The 17,670-nt window shown below is 46.9% G+C and overlaps 2 protein-coding genes and 1 long non-coding RNA gene across 4 annotated transcripts; 1 reads left to right on the plus strand and 2 right to left on the minus strand.

Annotated features, from left to right (window-relative positions):
* Positions 1–28: 28 nt before the first annotated feature.
* Positions 29–7,397, minus strand: Tmco6 (transmembrane and coiled-coil domains 6). 2 transcript variants are annotated; one of them, XM_050130368.1, is made up of 12 exons: positions 7,234–7,397; positions 6,994–7,106; positions 4,364–4,479; positions 4,085–4,268; positions 3,760–3,864; positions 3,517–3,602; positions 3,196–3,312; positions 2,820–2,931; positions 2,540–2,723; positions 1,229–1,323; positions 542–709; positions 29–381 (listed from the first exon to the last, which is right to left on the minus strand). In XM_050130368.1, the coding sequence occupies exons 1-12, from the start codon at positions 7,316–7,318 to the stop codon at positions 268–270; spliced, it is 1,479 nt and encodes a 492-aa protein (XP_049986325.1). In that variant the 5' UTR covers positions 7,319–7,397; the 3' UTR covers positions 29–267. The 2 variants fall into 2 exon arrangements, with proteins under 2 accessions (XP_049986325.1, XP_049986326.1); XM_050130369.1 differs by lacking the exons at positions 3,760–3,864; positions 4,085–4,268; positions 4,364–4,479; positions 6,994–7,106; positions 7,234–7,397 and having other exon boundaries at positions 3,196–3,412.
* A 3,078-nt stretch (positions 7,398–10,475) lies between these two features.
* LOC126493391 (uncharacterized) lies at positions 10,476–13,957 on the minus strand. The gene is made up of 2 exons (XR_007589800.1): positions 13,818–13,957; positions 10,476–10,670 (listed from the first exon to the last, which is right to left on the minus strand). It is a non-coding gene; the product is annotated as an uncharacterized lncRNA (long non-coding RNA).
* On the plus strand, positions 12,679–15,162 carry Cd14 (CD14 molecule). The gene is made up of 2 exons (XM_050130386.1): positions 12,679–13,453; positions 13,534–15,162. The coding sequence occupies exons 1-2, from the start codon at positions 13,451–13,453 to the stop codon at positions 14,644–14,646; spliced, it is 1,116 nt and encodes a 371-aa protein (XP_049986343.1). The 5' UTR covers positions 12,679–13,450; the 3' UTR covers positions 14,647–15,162.
* The last annotated feature ends 2,508 nt before the right edge of the window (positions 15,163–17,670 follow it).

Raw genomic sequence — 17,670 nt, forward strand, 5'->3', positions numbered from 1 at the left:
TCCTCCCTGTGCAAACACCAAGGCAAAGCAGTTTTACATAAATATTTATTCCTCATCAAAGACCACCAGCTGTCAGCTGTGGTACACATGTCATTAACCAACCTGCTTAAGACAGTGAAAAAAAAAAACAAAAAAGACGGTGAAACAAGACAATCCCAAGTTGAAGACCACCCTCGGGGACATAAAAAGCTACCAGCTTCTAAATCAAAATAGGGGACCCTGGGGTAAACAGACCACAGGGGATAGGGGTGACATTAGGCAGCTGGGTCATCCATGAATAGCTGTCTGCTGGAGCGCAAGTATCCTGTCCTGAAGCTGGGCTTCTTCCCGATGCCTTTCTAGGGCCTGCAGCCCTGACTGCTGCAGGAAGGCCTGGGCAGCCTGAGGACAGAGAAGGACCAAGATCAGGTCATAAAACCCAATTCCAATTCTTATAGTTAGTTCTATGGGTCGGCCCACTTAAGACAATACATTCCTAACAGGTAGGGTTATATGGTAAGATCAGTGACTTCTAAGCAAGGGACTGGGAAACCAAACCCACCTCTGGCTGATACAGGAATAGCAGCTGCAGCAGCTCCAAACTTTGGCCTACTACTTCAGTGTCAGAGAGAACCAGTGTGTTGAGCAAGCAGGAGAGCAAGGGCCCTGGCCACAACCGCTGGCAGTAAGCTGGACCCTTCTCTACAACATTGCATAGAACTGTAAGCACCTGCAGACACAAGGACACCCCCCCCAAAAGGATGAAAACCAAGAATTATGATCATGTAAGCAAGGCTGACTGTGTGCCCAAGCACTATTATAAGCTCCTTTATATGTAATTCTCACAACCACCTCTGAGATAGTACCCATTTATGAGTGAAGAGGTTGAAGCTTCCAATGGCTTGGTTTTTTATTTACCCAAGGACCATAAACAAGTAAGCTTTAAGACGTATACCCAGGGGGGCTAGACAGATGGCTCCGTGGAAAAGTACTGACTTCTTCCAGGACACAGATTCAATTCCCAGCATGCACAGAGCAGATAACGTCTGTAATTCCAAGATCTGACACCCTCACACAGCCATACATGCAGGGAAAACAACCCATGCACATAAAAAAAAAATAATTTAAAAAAAATCTAGACTGTACTATCTCTGAAACTAAATCATACCACCTATCAGCTTAAGAGAGCCCACTTCCTATTTGCTTTGACAAGCAGTTCATAGACACAAATTCTGATACGAATACATACCAGCACGCTTATCACGTTTGACAATGGCAGCAGCTGCAAGAGGGGCTCGATGAGATCCAGAGACAGCAAGGAGGTACAAACAGTAGGACTATTTGCTGGAAAGGAAAATGTCATGATGTACCAGAGTTCTGAACTGTCACCCTCACAGTCTGATCTACTACAGCTGAGGCCATGAGGAACTATCTTCTAAAGATTCAGAGCCTGCTCAGTCTGCAGTAAGTATTGCTACTGTCCAAATGATGCCAAGAAACAAATGTCAACTCAGACGGCTGCCAGCTTGTCCCTGGAGCATGTGCAAGAGGACTTTAGGGTCTTCCTTGAGTCTCCACTCCGTTCCACAAGGCCCCTGACTACAAATTTACCCTATTACAACTTTGAAGACCCAACATTCCAAAGTCTGGTTGGATCTCCTCCCAAAACACCCATCCTGTCTCTGAAGTCCCCTGCCCTTGGTTCTCCCTGCTGGAAAAGTTTATTCCTACTTTCTGTCTCCAGTAGTTTTAAGCTCTGAAATCTAGCTACCAAGAGGCTAAGCATGCCATGAAAGAAAGGATTTTGTGTTATATACATGGCACCCAGTACTCAACGTATGAACACATACTAGGAAGTTAAGAGGACACAATTATCTGTGTGCTACAGATGAGAGCCAGTCTAAGGCTTTCAAGAAATTGTGTGTCCACATGGGGGAGCTCTTGCTACATTTTCAATCTCCAAGTTCCAGGAACCTCCATGAAACCTAGGCTTACCACCTGCCCCAGAATTTTCAGAATGACCTAGGTAAGACAAGGAGACACTTGGCTGGGTGGGTCTGCAAGAAGTAAGAGCACTTCATTTAAAAGATTTTTCTGACAAAGCTTTAATGGTGTATTATTTACTGTGCATCTCTGGCAATTATGGGGAACAAGCTAAGGTTGGAAGAGAGGAAGAGGTATAGGACTGGTAACCCTAAGCAAAAGGTAGAGATCCCTGAGATTGCTTTTATCCCATCCTGAAGGAACTAAGACCCAGGCAATTTATTGGGAGGATGGAGAACCAGGGGTAGATGGAGGTATGGTCTTCCTCCAAAGGGGTCCTTTAAGGGACCCAGGGACCCCTGCAAGACGGTTATGAGATGGGAGACCTTCATTGACAAAATAGGCAAAAAGTGTGGGCCCCTCCTAGAGCATTTCAACTGCCCTGCCCAGCTGCCCTTATTCTCTTCCTTCCCCTCCAATCTGTACTTTGTTTCCTGACAAGTGTACCCCTCCTTTGGTTTTATAAATAATTTAATGATGATACAAGACCAGGCCTGTGCAAACTGTAATCGCATACCAGTGAGGTTGTTGAGGAGCCAGAGGCCCTCAGGCAGCAAGCTGGGCTGTTTCTGAAGGAAGAACTGAAGAAGAATAAATAAGGCTGCCACAACTCGCTCATCTCTGAGCTCCATCTGCTCCATGGCCTCCACTGGCACTTCTGTTAACAGGTTGCTTAGGCACCGAAGCACAGGGCAGGCAAGCTGCAAAGACAAGTTGAGGGTGGTGGGAGGAGGAAGAGGCAGCAGACACAAAAGGGCAGCATCTAAAGAAAGGCTCACAGATCCTTTTTTACTTACTAGCTCCAGTCCCACATCATCCATTCTCTGGACAGCCCCAGCCAAGTCCAACAGTAGCATTGCCAACGTGGGCAGAGCCCCATGGGTGAGGAGCATAGCATTGTTGACCTGGCTGGGTAACAGATGGCAAGCAGTCACTATCGAGTCGATCCTGTGCTCAAGTTACAAAACAGCCCAGGTCTGTGGGCTGCCTGAGCAAGAGAAAGGTCTGTGGGCTGCCTGAGCAAGAGAAAGGTCTGTGGGCTGCCCGAGCAAAAGAAAGCACCACAGAGAGATGAAAACTCTCCAAAGCAACTCTAGAAACTGAATTCAGTCCAAAGACTTAAGCCATAAGCAGGGAGCCCCAGCAAAGACATCGTCCCAGTTAGCCTGTTACCTGCAAATGATGTAGTGAAGGCACCAGGCAAACTCCACAGCAACCCCAAGGTTCAGCTTCGGGCCTGGCCGCATCAGTCGCAGCATGTGCTGGGGCAGACTGGAGTCCAGAAGAGAGCTGCCAGCAGAAGCAGGCTGTGAGCAGGAACCATGGGGATACCAATGGCTCCTTCAAACACTTAGAGCAAGAAAGTATCCAAACTCCAAGTTCTCTCTAGCTAGATACAGAGAGTTGAAAATCAGATCTCATCAGGCACCCATGGGCGATACTGCCCATGAGGGTCAACCACGGCCGGGTATCTTAAGACATCGTTTTACTCACGGAATGATCTGCTCTGGAGCTTCCTTGGCCTGCAGAAGCTGGGACAAGGCATATCCAAGGGCTTCCAGCACAGCCACATGGGGGGACTAGAAACAGACAGGGTAAGGAAGCTGACTGGAAAACGGGTCATAAGGACCTGGGAGACTTTTCCCTCCTTGTCACAGAACAGAGGTTGGAGCTACCAGGGGAATGTGGAGAGAAGCAAGGGAAGGCTTGCCAGGGAAGGGACCAGAGAGCACTCACCTGGATACAGGCAGCCAAGGCTGGAACAATGCCCTGTGGCAGGAGCTGCTTTCTCACAGCCTCGCTCTCCACGATCAGGTTCCCCAGGGTATACAGACACAGCTCCTGAGAGCAGGCAACGAAAGCTCTGGGCTGGGCTCATCACACCAGGCCAGGGGCGGGAGGAGGGGGATGGCATGTCCCTGTCCTTGAAGCTCACAAGAGAGGAGAGATGATGGGTACATGCACTGCCTTTTACTTTCCTATACCTGCCAGCTGAAGCTGGCCCCAAAGGCATATATATAAACTCTAAGCCCAGAGCGAGGTTAAAAGGGGCAGGCCTTACTATGAAGTCTGAGCTGTGACCAGAGAGGTAGGTGAGGAGGTAGGAAGTAGCTGGCAGGCAGGCCTCCGCCACTGCAGACTGCTCAGAATGTGAGAGCTCATGTAGGCACCGAGCCGCCTCAAGCTGCAACAGGGCCCGGTTGCTGGTCAGGAGCCCGACAAGGGTCCGCATGCTGCCCTCCAGCCTACATGAATGACACCAGAACCCAACTAAGCCTGTGCTCTATGCCCTCCACTCTGAGGAAAACCCCAGCCAAACACTCACGCCAGCCCCACTCACCTGATAAAGGCCTGCTGTGTTTCAGGGTGCTGCAGGCCTCGACGAAGGCTGACCAGAGCCCTCTCCCTCTCCTTTTCATCTGTTCCTCGTTGTGCTAACCGAAGGAACTGCTGGACCTGAGTGCCAACACGGGAAAAGGATGACATTTCACTGCCCTGAAGCAAGTCCTAAGTCTGTCTACCAGCTTCATGCGCGACCATCTTCAATACCACTACAAAAGCACTACTCGGAACTTGTTATTGATGGCCTGGTGTGATGGCACAAGCCTTTCATCTCAGCTAAGGCAGGCAGATCTTGTGGAGTTTGAGGCCAGCCTCATCTACATAGTGAGATGTATAGACACCCTATCTCAAAAATAAAATAAAATAAATGAAAAATAAAAATGGTTCCTAAGCACCACCTTTTCAGAAGGTGAGACAGACGGGGATCCTAGTACCAGCCCTGCTGCTAACTTCCAAAGAATTTGAAAATGCTTCCTCATCTGAAAAAATTAGAATGATATCTACTCTGCCTTACTTGTTTGTTTGGTTTCTTGAGACTGGGTTTCTCTGTGTATCCCTGGCTGTCCTAGAACTCAATCTATAGACCAGGCTGGCCTCAAACTCAAGATGTGCCCGCTCCACCACCGCCTGGCTTACTCTGCTTTCTTATAGGGCATTTCCCCTCTACCTGACAAAACTTTCTTTCCTCCCAAGCAAACAACACTCCATCAAACCCTACAATACCATGTTGAATACTTCCAAGCTTCTGCACACCCATCACCTCTGTCTGATACACACCAGACTCATGTCTTAAAGGTTTATACTTTTCATGGCCTCAGGGAAGTTAGTACCTCTGGCTTCCTCCAACAAACTTGAGTTTCTCTTATGCCTCACGTTTCCTCCCATGATAAAAAATGGTAGGAAATGTTTCCTTCATTGGTCTTTGAACATTATTATTATTATTATTATTATTTCTTCTAATTTTACTTTTATGAATGTTTTGCTTTGCATGTATGTCTGTTTACCATGTGTGTGCCTGGTTTCTGTGGAGGTCAGAAGAGGGGATTATTCTCCTGGAACAGGAGTTAAAGGCAGCTGTGAGCCATTATGTGGGTCCAGGAATCAAACCTGGGTCCTCTGCAAGGGCAGCCAGTTTTCTTAACCATTGAGACAGCTCTCCAGCCCCATCTTTGAACACTTTGAACTCTACCTTGTCAGTCTTTGCATGCCTCACTGCTCAATGTCCCAGCATAAAGGAAGCATACAACGAATAACTATCATATCAAAGGTGCAACTCCTCTGTAGAAGTAATATATAAACGCAGGCACTGCTGAAACAAGACATGAGCAATGTCTGCCGAATGTATACACACTTTCATTTACTTATTCAGTAAATCTGTGCTGGGGATGAAGCACGGTTGGTAAAGGCTTGCCTAGCTCATTCAAATTCCCGGATTAGATTCCCAGCTCCCAGTTAACCAGGTGTGGTGGTGAACAACTATAAACCCAGCACTTGGGATGTGGAAGCCAAAGCATCCAGCAAGGTTCAAGGTCATCCTCAGCTTAGAGAGTACAAGCAACCCTGTCAAACAAAATAAACAATAACAACAAAAAAGCAACGAACAGCTTTATTCCAGATATTGTGCAGGTGTCTTTTTTTGTTGTTTTTTTTTGTTGTTGTTGTTGTTTTGTTTTGTTTTTTACAGGGTAGCCAAAACTGGCCTCAAACTCAGGATCCTCTGGGCTGGAGAGATGGCTCAGAGATTAAGAGCACTGGCTGCTCTTCCAGAGGTCCTGAGTTCAATTCCCAGCAACCACATGGTGGCTCACAACCATCTATTCTGAGATCTGGAGCCCTCCTCTGGCGTGCAGGCATACATCGAGGCAGAATGTTGTATACATAATAAATAAATAAATCTAAAAAAAAAAAGCTCAGGATCCTTCTGCCTCAACACCCCTAAGTGCTGGGATTACAGGTGAGACATAACACACCTGCCTCATGTTCCCACCATCCCTTCACATCGGAGGTCTGAATCTAGGGCCTGAACATGCTAGGCAAGCACTCTACTAAGGGGCTACAGGCTGCTCCTGAGTTTGTATGACAAGACAGGGTCTAGTTAGGTCTAGTTTGGAGAGCTGGATGTGGAGGTGCGCACTAGTAAGTCTACTACCTGAGCTGGGGCAGGAGGTCTGCCAGGTTGTGACACTAAGAAAACAAAACAAACGTCAGATGTAGTAAGAGCAAAGCCCCTGAGACAGCCGGTGTATGTTCCAGGAACTGAGAATGACCGTGGTTGTATTGGAAGAGATTGGACTATGCGTAGTTTAGCAGGTCACTGGAAGGATTTTGGGTTCTGTGTTTCTACAACGAATCAGGGTAGTAGATGCAGACCCTTTTAGAATGATACTGTCCTATCCGGTTGGTTGAGATACCCACGATGGAGAGGCACATGGAGTCCAGAAATCTTCAAGAGGTTTAGAAAACAAAAAGCAAAAATTTAATTTGAAGACGGACTGATGTCAGGATGAGGGACACAGAGTTAACTACACAGGGTAAATAATTCTGTTTCCGGCTTGATCCAGGGGATGGCTGGAGGGGTGGAGTAGCTGGCATTCAAGTTTGCAAGTTTGGGTCGCCCTGCCCTCTCACCTCGGCCTCCCCAAGGAGCACGGCAGCACTTTGATCTTCGCCTTCTTCCTGAGCATCTTCCCTTAGCAGCCTCTTGCTGACCAACTGCTGCTCCCTCCGCGCCTTCCGCAGGGCTGGGGGCAGAGGAATGGCTCAGTTAAAGAGGGGAAATCAGTCAGCAGACACTCAGGGCCAGGGGTCTCACTCCCCTACTCCCAACCGCCACATTCGCATCCGCTCCACTCCCTCATCCGTTCGCACCTGCCTCCCGCTCCCGCCGGCGGCATCGCAGCTCCTCCACCCCACATGCCACCGTCCTGAGACGGCAGTGCCGCCGACTCCACATCGTTCAGCAAAAGGAAACTCGACCGGGAAAACCTAGAACCGCGCAGGCGCTGAACAGAACGGAATCCAGACTCAGCACGGGGTGAGGGGCGGGACTGTACGTGAGGGGCGTGACTCCGTGGGTGAGGGCGGGGCAAGAGCGGTGCGATGACCCGGGCTGTGTGATCAAGCTAAAATTCAGTAACTGTAGATCGAATTCTGTTGTCTCTCCCAACTCAAACTCAGTAAAGAGATGCGGAGCTTGGCCTCCATAGACCCGCAGTTTCATACTCCACTCAGCAAACACAGCTTACCCCCGTGTCCTCCACGCTCAGTATAACAGCCAGTTTCACGAATTACGGGGCTGATGAGCACTTCCTAATGCTTGAAGCATAATGTCCATTGAGGGTTTGAGAGACAGCTTTAATAGCATTTACTACTCTTCCAGTAGGGCCTGGGTTCGAATTCCAGCACTCGCCTCTGGCAGCTCACAGCTAACAGCTATCTGTAACTCCAATTTCTGCATGCATACGATGCACATAAACCCATGCAGATACATTACCATACCGTAAAATAAAATCTTTCCTGGAATGGTGGTGCATGCCTTTAGTCCCAACATTCAGGAAGCAGAGGCAGGGGAATTTTCGAGTTTGAGGCTACCCTGGCCCACATAGCAAGTTCTAGCAGCCAGAGAGATTCTGTCAAGAAAGAAGGGGTGAGAGAGGGGAGAAAGAAAGGAAATAAGAATAAATCTATTTAATAAAGATATTAATAAAGATATTTAATAAAATATTTAATTCAGCCGGGTGGTAGTGGCACACGCCTTTAATCCCAGCACTCGGGAGGCAGAGGCAGGCGAATCGAGACCAGCCTGGTCTACAAGAGCTAGTTCCAGGACAGGAACCAAAGCTACAGAGAAACCCTGTCTCGAAAAAAAAAATATTTAATTCAATTTATTTACTTATTTTTATTTTATTTGTACTAGTGTTTTGCCTGAATGTATATCTGTGCACTACTGTTTCAGGTGCCTGTGGAGGACAAAAGACTGCATCAGAGTAGCTGGAACCAGAGTTAAAGATAGTTGCAAGCGGCCCTGTGGTTGTTGGGAATCGAACCCAGGTCCTCTGAAGAGCAACCAATGCTCTCAACTGCCAATCCATCTCTCCATCCCCAAGAAAAATAAATAAATCTTCAAACCGTCCCCCAAAGAAAATTCTCAATGGCCAGGTAGTAGTAACACGTGCCTTTAATCCCAGCACTCGGGAGGCAGAGACAGACAGATCTCTCAAATTCAAGGCCAGCCTGGACCACAGAGTGAACTCCTGGACAGCCTGTGCAAAGAAACCCCAAAACCAAACAACAACAGTACTCCACTGGATGATCCACAAGGACCATTATCCCTTTTTTATGGATGAGGTTATAACCACCCCATGTCTCTTCTGTAACTGGAGGTTTCTCGTCCCACTTGCTCCTCCTGCAGCTGCTTTTAAACCACTTAGAGACTTAATATTAATTACAAACTATTTAGCCTTTTAGCTCGGGCTTATAATTAACTAGTCCTTACAACTTAAATTAACCTGTATCTATTAGTCTACATTTTACTATAAGGCTTGTGAGTTGTTACCTCACATCTTGCTTCCCTGGTGGCTGTTGGCATCTCTTCGACTCTGCCTTCTTTTTCCCTTTATCTTTGCTTGGATTTCCTGCCTGGCTCTATTCTGTATGGTTATTGGCCAAATCACCTTTTTTATTAACTAATGGTAATAAAACATACACATAGTATATAGAGAGAGACAACCCACATCACCCTTTTGTTTTGTTTTGTTTTGTTTTTGTTTGTTTTCTGAGACAGGGTTTCTCTGTGTGTAACCCTGTCCCGGAACTCACTCTGTAGACCAGGTTGGCCTCAAACATACAGAGATCTGCTTGCCTCTGCCTCCTAAGCGCTGGGATTAAAGGTTTTCACCACCACTGGCCAGCTATTTTTTTTAATTTATTTATTTATTATGTATACAATATTCTGTCTGTATGCCTGCAGGCCAGAAGAGGGCACCAGACCTCATTACAGATGGTTGTGAGCCACCATGTGGTTGCTGGGAATTGAACTCAGGACCTTTGAAAGAGCAGGCAATGCTCTTAACCTCTGAGCCATCTCTCCAGCCCCTGGCCAGCTATTTTTTTAAGATAAAGTAATTTAACAAATTTTTAATGTCACCACTCTAAGTACTGGGTGAGGTGAAAATTTCTCAAAACTCAAAATCCGAATTGTGACCAACTAGGTGATGTATGCTATGATTCTAAGTCTCTTCTCTAGGCTGGACTGTAAGGGCACCTCACCTTACCCATCCCATGGACCTTCAGTTTGTCTCTTGAATGAGTGATATTTCCTCCACTTCCTGAGCTAAGGCACTGGTTGTTCCCCCTGCCTAGAGCTCCGCCCATTGCCTGCACTTTCCCAAACATCAACCTAAGGCCCCAACTCCAGACCAGATGTGGTTTCCAACACTCAGGAGGCGATGAAGAAGGTGTGCCATAAGTTTGAGGTCAGCCTGGACTACGTAGCGAGATCCTCAATAAACCCTCAACTCCAGCTCCATTGTCACATGTTCCAGGCCATTAGATCATTGCCCCCCTTACATCCGGCATCATAACTGTTAACCATGGTGTGGTGGTTTAAAAGAGATGTCCCCATAGTCCTGTACCTTTAAATACTTAGTCCCCATTTGGTGCTGTTAGGAGGCATGGCCTTGCTAGGAGGAGATATGTCACTGGAAGCAGGCTTTGCACCATTTCTACTTTGCTCTCTCTGCTTGGTATCTGCAGCTTGAGATATCAGCTCTCGGGTTCCCTGCCACAAGCTTGCCTACTTCTCCATCTTGCAAGTTTCTCCGCCATGATAATGACGGACTCTTGCTGCTCTGAAACTATAAGTCCCAAATAAACTATTTCTCCTATTGGAAGTTGCTATGCTGGATAGTTTTATGTCACCTCGACACAACATGCAGTCATCTGAGAGGAAGGAACCTCAACCAAGAAAAAGTCTCTGTAAGATCAGGCTGCAGACAAGCATGTAGGGCATCTTCTTAGCTGGTGATTGATGGGGGATAGGGCCAATCCTGGGCTGGTAGTCCTGGAGCCTAGAAGAAAGCAGGCTGAGCAAGTCATGAGGAGCAAGCCAGTCAGCTTTTTAAAGATTTTATTAAGATTTTTAAGATTTTATTTATTATGTATACAGCGTTCTGCCTGCAGGCCAGAAGAGGGCACCAGATCTCATTACAGATGGTTGTGAGTCACCATGTGGAAATTGAACTCAGGACCTCTGGAAGAGCAGCCAGTAATCTTAACCTCTGAGCCATCTCTCCAGCCTGGAACATCTGTTTTATGATACAAAGATATGTTTCATTCTTTTATGTTGCATTTGTCTAACTCTCAAAAAATGTGTCCCCAACACTTATCACAAAAAGAAACAATTGATAAAAATCTAGAGGACAGAGTAAACACTTTAGAAGAAGCAGTCTTATTTATAGGTAATCAAATTCAAAATTAAATTAAAGTTAGATTGATCATCATTCACAATTTAAATGGATTTGTGACACTCAGCTTCTGTACACTGCTTCTAAGGTAACCCGGACATAGGTTAGGCCCCACCTCCATGACCTGTAGAACAATTCTGAACTAGCTATGCACATGCAGTCTTTGCATCAACAAATTACAGCCATTAGTTCAGCTCAACTGGAGTCCAACTGGCTTCTGAGATTACAAATAGACTTTTTTGATGTTGTTTTGTTGTTGTTGTTGGTTTTTTTTTTTTTTTTTCCGAGACACAGTTTCTCTGTGTAGCTTTGGAGCCTGTCCTGGAACTTGCTCTGTAGACCAGGCTGGCCTCGAGCTCACAGAGACCCACCTGCCTCTGCCTCCCAGTGCTGGGATTAAAGGTGTGCACCACCACCGCCCTGCAGAGTCTTATAATCGCTCACTTATTTTGTCTCAGGACAGACCTTTTGGTGTCCTATCGTTAATTTGGGAGTCATCTTCTCTTCTGAGAACTGAAAAATGCCCTACATGCCACACAAGATATACACACTCTTGAGTTAACAAACAAAAAAGGGGGAGCTAGCACAGCCATATCTGATGGGAATGGCAAAAGTCATAAAGCCAGCGAGGCTGCTTGACAAAATCCAGCAAAGCTGAGCCGCATGACGGCCGCTATGCCACTTTTGATCTCTGTCTGATAATATTTGTGCAATTTGGGGACATTGTATTGATGAAAATTTGCTTGTGTATCATTTCTGACTTCTCCCAGGAGTACGGCTTCTAAATTACCCCAGGAACATCCTGAACACACTACTCCTTCAGCTTTTAGGGAGTTGGCCTTATCTACCTGAAGGTCTTCCGTAGGCCTTGGAGGTTGTGACACACGAAGACAGAGGTCTCTTTACGAGGCTATGAGACATTCTTGAAACATCTGTCCCTGTACTTACTCAGGAACAAGATAATCAAAACAAAGTAAACTCAAATAGGTCAACAGGATTTGGTGGGCTAGAGGAGTTAGCCACAAAACAGATTAAAGACCTCTTCCTACTATACACGTATATGGCGTATACAGCAGCAAAGTCAGGTTAGCTGGAGTTACCTCTGCCCTACACAGAGACTTATATTGCTGAGCAAAGAAAGAGATGTCAGGCTCTCCCTTTCTGGGAAAAGTTGGCACACGCAGAGCCACAGTGATGTCTTATGACCAAAGATCAAAAGATGCCAGGAATAGACATAGACATAAATTCTATAAAGATATATTATGCCAGTGGGGGGTGTCAATGGCAATTTCAAAGAAAAAAAGCACTAAATGCTAGGATGATCTGGTGTTAGTATTTAGGCATCTGTACTGGCCTGCTCTCAGAGTCCTGACAGCTGCAGCCACTAAGAGCACCTCCTGTGCACAATTGCTAATTCCCTTTTAAAAGGTGGGCCTTGCCCACCTCTCTCTGTCTCTCTGTCTCTGTCTCTGCCTCTCTCTTCTCTTCTGCCACTTCTGTCCCCAGAAGCCAATCTCCCCCCTCCCCCTTTCCCCATTCCCTATCCCCCAATTTAAAAAAAAAAAAACCCTACACATGCCTGGCAGTGGTGGTGCACGCCTTTAGTCCTAGCACTCAGGAGGCAGAGGCAGGCAGATCTCTGTGAGTTCAAGGACAGCCTGGTCTACAGAGTGAGTTCCAGAACAATCAAGGCTACACAGAGAACCCCTGTCTCAAAAGAGAGAGAGAGAGAGAGAGAGAGAGAGAGAGAGAGAGAGAGAGAGAAAGAAAAGAAAGAAAGAAAGAAAGAAAGAAAGAAAGAAAGAAAGAAAGAAAGAAAGNTATTAAACAAGCCGGGCATGGCTCACGCCTGCAACCCAAGCACTTGGGAAGCAGAGGCAGGAAGACAATCATGAGTTCAAGGCTAGCCTGAGCTACGTACACAGTGAGTTCTTGGCCAGAATGGGCTACTAGAATGAGAGAATGTGGGGAAGAAAGAGAGGGAGGGAGAGTGGAAGGAGAATGAATTATTGAACAAGGGAATAAGATGGAGAGAAGGGAGGGTTGTTCTTCATGCTAACTCTCAACCTTGAACTTTATTCTCCCTCTGGAATCCATAATAAATTCACAATCTTCCACGAACATCCCGTCAGTCACACTCTTGAAGAAAGTCAAGGACTTGGATTTGAATGGTGGAAAATTGTTAGAAACTGAGACTAGGGGGAAATGGAGCTGAATCCCTGGGGTTGGGCAGCAGAACACTGAGTAAGGCCCTGGTGTGGTTCATCCTTTTCCTGTATGTACCAGACTAGCCTGAGGAGCTTAGGTCATCCTCTTGGCACAGAGTGCCCTAATGCCACAAAGAATTCTTCCTGTTTTGGTTCCTCCCTGTAAAATACTTCATTGCAATATTTACTAGGAGTAGGAGGACTGTTAGGAGGAAGAAAAGTGGGGAAGTGATTAGAGGTCACAGAGGAGGGGACTGGGTGACATCCCGCGATTACATAAACTCACAGGGGCTGTCAAAGAGAGCAAACAAGCGCGTGAAACTTGGGAACCAGAGAACACCGCTGTACAGGAAAGAGCCTGAAGCCGTTTTCAGAGCCAGCCTGGGACATCGAAACTCTCAGAATCTATCGACCATGGTGAGTCAGATGGTCTTGGGGTGGAACCGGGCCCACCTGAGGAACCCCAAGAGTCTCCCTGACCACTGCTATCTCCTCAGGAGCGTCAGCTTCGATTGTTTCTGTTGTTACTGACGCTGGCACACCCCTTCCCTGCCGCGCCAGAGCCCTGCGAACTGGATGAGGAGGGTGTCCACTGCGCCTGCAACTTCTCAGATCCGCAGCCCAACTGGTCCAGCGCTTTTCTGTGTATCGGGGCGATAGACGTGGAGTTCTACGGCGGCGGCCGCAGCCTGGAAGATTTTCTAAAGCGTGTGGACACCGAAGCAAACCCGTCGAAGGAAATCACAGATGTGCTCCAGTCCCTGCTGTGGGAGCGGCTTACCTTGGGGAATGCGCGGGTTCCTGCTCCGATACTATTCGGAGTCCTGCGTTTGCTCGGGTTTACCAAACTCCAGGAATTAACCCTTGAAAACCTCGAGGTAACCGGCACCGCGCTGCCGCCGCTCCTGGAAGCCTCCGGACCGAATCTCGACACCTTGCGCCTCAGCAACGTGTCGTGGGCGACAGGGGATGCCTGGCTCGCAGAACTGCAGCAGTGGCTAAAGCCAGGACTCAAGGTATTGCATATTGCCCAAGCACACTCACTCAACTTTTCCTGCGAACAGGTCCGAGTCTTCCCCGCTCTTGCCACCTTAGACCTGTCCAATAACCCCGAATTAGGCGAGAGAGGACTGATCTCGGCTCTGTGTCGGAGCAAGTTCCCGGCCCTCAAAGTTTTAGCGCTGCGCAACGCCGGGATGGAGACGCCCAGCGGCGTGTGCTCTGCGCTGGCCGCGGCAAGTTTGCAGCTGGAAGAACTGGACCTTAGTCACAATTCACTGCGGGATACTGAAGGCGCCCCCGGATGTGACTGGCCTAGCAAGCTAAACTCGCTCAATCTGTCTTACACTGAACTGGAGCAGGTACCTAAGGGACTGCCAGCCAAACTCAGCGTACTTGATCTCAGTTACAACAGACTGTATAGGCAACCTAGGCCAGATGAGCTGCCCAAGGTGGTTCACCTGTCACTTACAGGAAATCCCTTTTTAGACTCTGAGCCCCACTCGAAGGGGTACAACTCTGGCATAGTCGTAGCCCCAGTGCGTTCATCCCTGGCAGTGGGTTTGTCGGCAACGTTGGCTGTTCTCCAAGGAGCCGGCCTTTTTGCCTAGTGCCAAAGGGAGGAAAAAAAAAATGAACATTTACATTGTCCTGGCTTCTGAGGGTCCTGGTCAGGTTGATCAGAACTTTTTTTTTTTTTTTTTTTTTTTTTGGTGTTTCGAGACAGGGTTTCTCTGTGGCTTTGGAGCCTGTCCTGGAACTAGCTCTGTAGACCAGGCTGGTCTCGAACTCACAGAGATCTGCCTGCCTCTGCCTCCCAAGTGCTGGGATTAATGATCAGAACTTCTTGACCAACGAGTCCTCTGTCTTACAGTTATTAAAATCTTAAACCACGATGTAAGGAAAGAAAGACAGTCTAGATGGCTCAATGGGTAAAGGCCACCAAGCTTGACACTTGATTTTGATCCTCAGGATCCACATGGAAGGAAAGACCTCTGTCCTGAAAGTTATCCATCTGACCATTACACACATGCTGTGACACAGTTGTGTGTGTGTGCGCACACGTGTGTATGTGTATACATACATACATACATGCTCACAAAATAAATATTTTTAAATTAACAATCTGCTGGTTTTGTCTGGTTGGAATTTTGTTGCTGTTTGCTTGTCTGTTGAGACAGTCTGGCTATGTAGCCCTGGCTGGCCTCATGAGTCCACGTCATTCACTCCACAGGTCTTTACTGAGTATCCTCTTTTTTTTTTCTTTTCTTTCTTTCTTTCTTCCTTTCTTTTTCTTTTTTTTTTTTTTTTCCTTTTTTTGGTTTTTTGAGCCAGGGTTTCTCTGTGTAACCGTCCTGGCTCTCCTGGAACATGCTCTGTAGACCAGGCTGGCCTCAAACTCACAGGAGCTCTGCCTGCCTCTGCTTCCCGAGTGCTGGGATTAAAGGCGTGCGCCATCACCCCAGCAAGTATCTTCTACACACCAGGCTCAATGCAAGAGCAGAAATTCATTCTTAGACTTTCTCTACCTCCCTAGAAGTCCTACCTCCCCCCAAGAAAAGAACTGCAGGGTCGGAAGGAACAGAAAAGTGTTTGTTGGGGAATATTATTTTCAGGTGTGTAACTTTTGTTTATGCTGCATGTGTTTAACTCTATGAAACTGTTATGGAGTAGCAACGAAACTATTTTTATGGTTTATAGCGGGGGGGGGTTGTCTTTTGGGGTTTTTTGATTTGTTTTTGTCTATTTGTTGTTGTTGTTGTTTTGCCCATCAAAAACACCTGATGGTCCTAATAAAGAGCCGAACTGCCAATAGCTAAGCAGGAGCAAAGATAAGCGGGGCTGGCAGGCAGAGAGTATAAATAGAAGGAGAAAATAAGGAAGAGGAGGAACAAGAAGACGAGGAGGGGAGGACTTCAGAGGCCAGCCACCCAGCCAGCTAAGGAGTAAGAGTGAAAGTCAGATATACAGAAGTAAGAAAAGGAAGAAGTCCAGAGGCAAAAGTTAGTCTGGGATAATTTGTTAAGAAAAAGCTGGCAAGAAACAAGCCAAGACCAGGCATTCATAACTAAGAATAAGCCTCCGTGTGTGATTTATTTGGGAGATGGGTGGCAGGCCCCTCAAAAAGTCCAAAGAGTAAAACATCCCACAAGTGTTCTCAAGCTAGAGCTGTGGGAGACAGTGAAGGCATAGCGAGGGCTTTCAGACCACAGGCACTAGGGTTAAAGGATAGCTGGATTAATTGTTGTGATTTGACTGAGATTGGCCCCCACAGCCTCACGTGTTTGAATACTTGATCCCCAGTCATGAAACTGTGCTAAGGATTGGAGGTGTGGCCCTGTTGGAGGGGGTAGGCTTTGAGGTTTCAAAAGCCTAAGCCATTCCCAGTTCTCTGCCTTGTGCTTTGAGATCAAGACAGGAACCTCTGCCTGTTGGACCCTGGCAGTTGCCATGCTCCGTACCATGGTAGTCATGGACTCTAACTGAGCCTCTAAATTAGTGGGTCTCAATCTTCCTAACGCTGTGACCCTTTAATACGGTTTCTCATGCTGTGACGACCCCAACTATAAAAATAGTTTCGTTGCTACTCCATAACTGTAAATTTGCTACTGTTATGAATTGTATTGTAAATATCTATGGTTCTGGTGGTCTTAGGAGACTCCTGTAAAAGGGTTGTTTGATCCTCAACTTTCAAGAGCCAATAATAAAACTCCCAACCATTTTCTTGTACTCTCCCTTTCTCTCCCACACCCGAGAGGGGAGGAACAGAGATGCCTCCTGGACGCCATAAACCTTGGTTTTGTAATTCCAGAGATCTTGTCCCTCATATAAATGTCTCCGACTTTCCCCATCTCAAACCCGCACCCAACAGTGGGGAACTGGGCACTGGAAGCAGGTCAGGCAGTCTTTCCTCCAGCCAGCGCTCTGTCCTCCAGCTCCTCCAAGCCAGCGCTCTGCTGCTCTGGTTATAAACACGAGGATAGCCCTCCAAACTGATTTGTTGGTTTCCAGACAGGATGGCACCTCATCCCTTAGGAATATTTAGCATCAGAGAATTGATCATCTCAAGACAGTTTCTTACATTTGAACAGTTTGATAACACTCCATCAGTATATGAAAATGAAACATAAATATACTATACTTTCACATAAGTCCTAATCCAGTTAGACTGGCAGATGTAAAAGATAGCTGTAACTCAGGAGAGAGAAGAATCAACTCTATTTCGAAGGAACTACAAAAAACAAAACATTCACTCTGATTCTCTTTTTGTTTTTTGGGTTTTTTTTTTTTTTCCAGACAGGGTTTCTCTGTTGCTTTGTAGACCAGGCTGGCCTTGAACTCGCAAAGATCTGCCTGCTTCTGACTCCCAAGTGCTGGAATTAAAGGCGTGCGCCACCACCACCCAGCTGACTCTGATTGTTACAACATCTCACTTCTCCAGAAAGCACATCCCACACAGAAATGGCCGCCATGTTCCAGGCTCAGAACCTATAAGAGTAGATGAGCAAAACTGCTCCTGCTGGTTAGAAAGAGCTACAGATCATTGTAACGGAAACTGGGAATACTTTCTTATTTAAGTCCCCATTCCATCGCGCTGCACCAAACCCTGGGAACGCAACAGGAATAAAGCAGAA

This window comes from Alexandromys fortis, unplaced genomic scaffold (assembly GCF_014885135.2).
Source record: "Alexandromys fortis isolate MF-2015 unplaced genomic scaffold, M_Fortis_MF-2015_v1.1 scaffold_341, whole genome shotgun sequence".
NCBI lineage: Eukaryota > Metazoa > Chordata > Mammalia > Rodentia > Cricetidae > Alexandromys > Alexandromys fortis.

Excerpts from the sequence above, each read along its gene's own strand:
- Tmco6 (XM_050130368.1), bottom strand. The coding sequence starts at position 7,318 with ATGTGGAGTCGGCGGCACTGCCGTCTCAGGACGGTGGCATGTGGGGTG. Across the intron at positions 3,313-3,516 it reads GCTCCAGAGCAGATCATTCC|CTCTCTTCTGGACTCCAGTC; the intron begins GTGAGTAAAACG and ends TTCTGCTGGCAG. Across the intron at positions 710-1,228 it reads CAAACGTGATAAGCGTGCTG|GTGCTTACAGTTCTATGCAA; the intron begins GTATGTATTCGT and ends TTGTGTCTGCAG.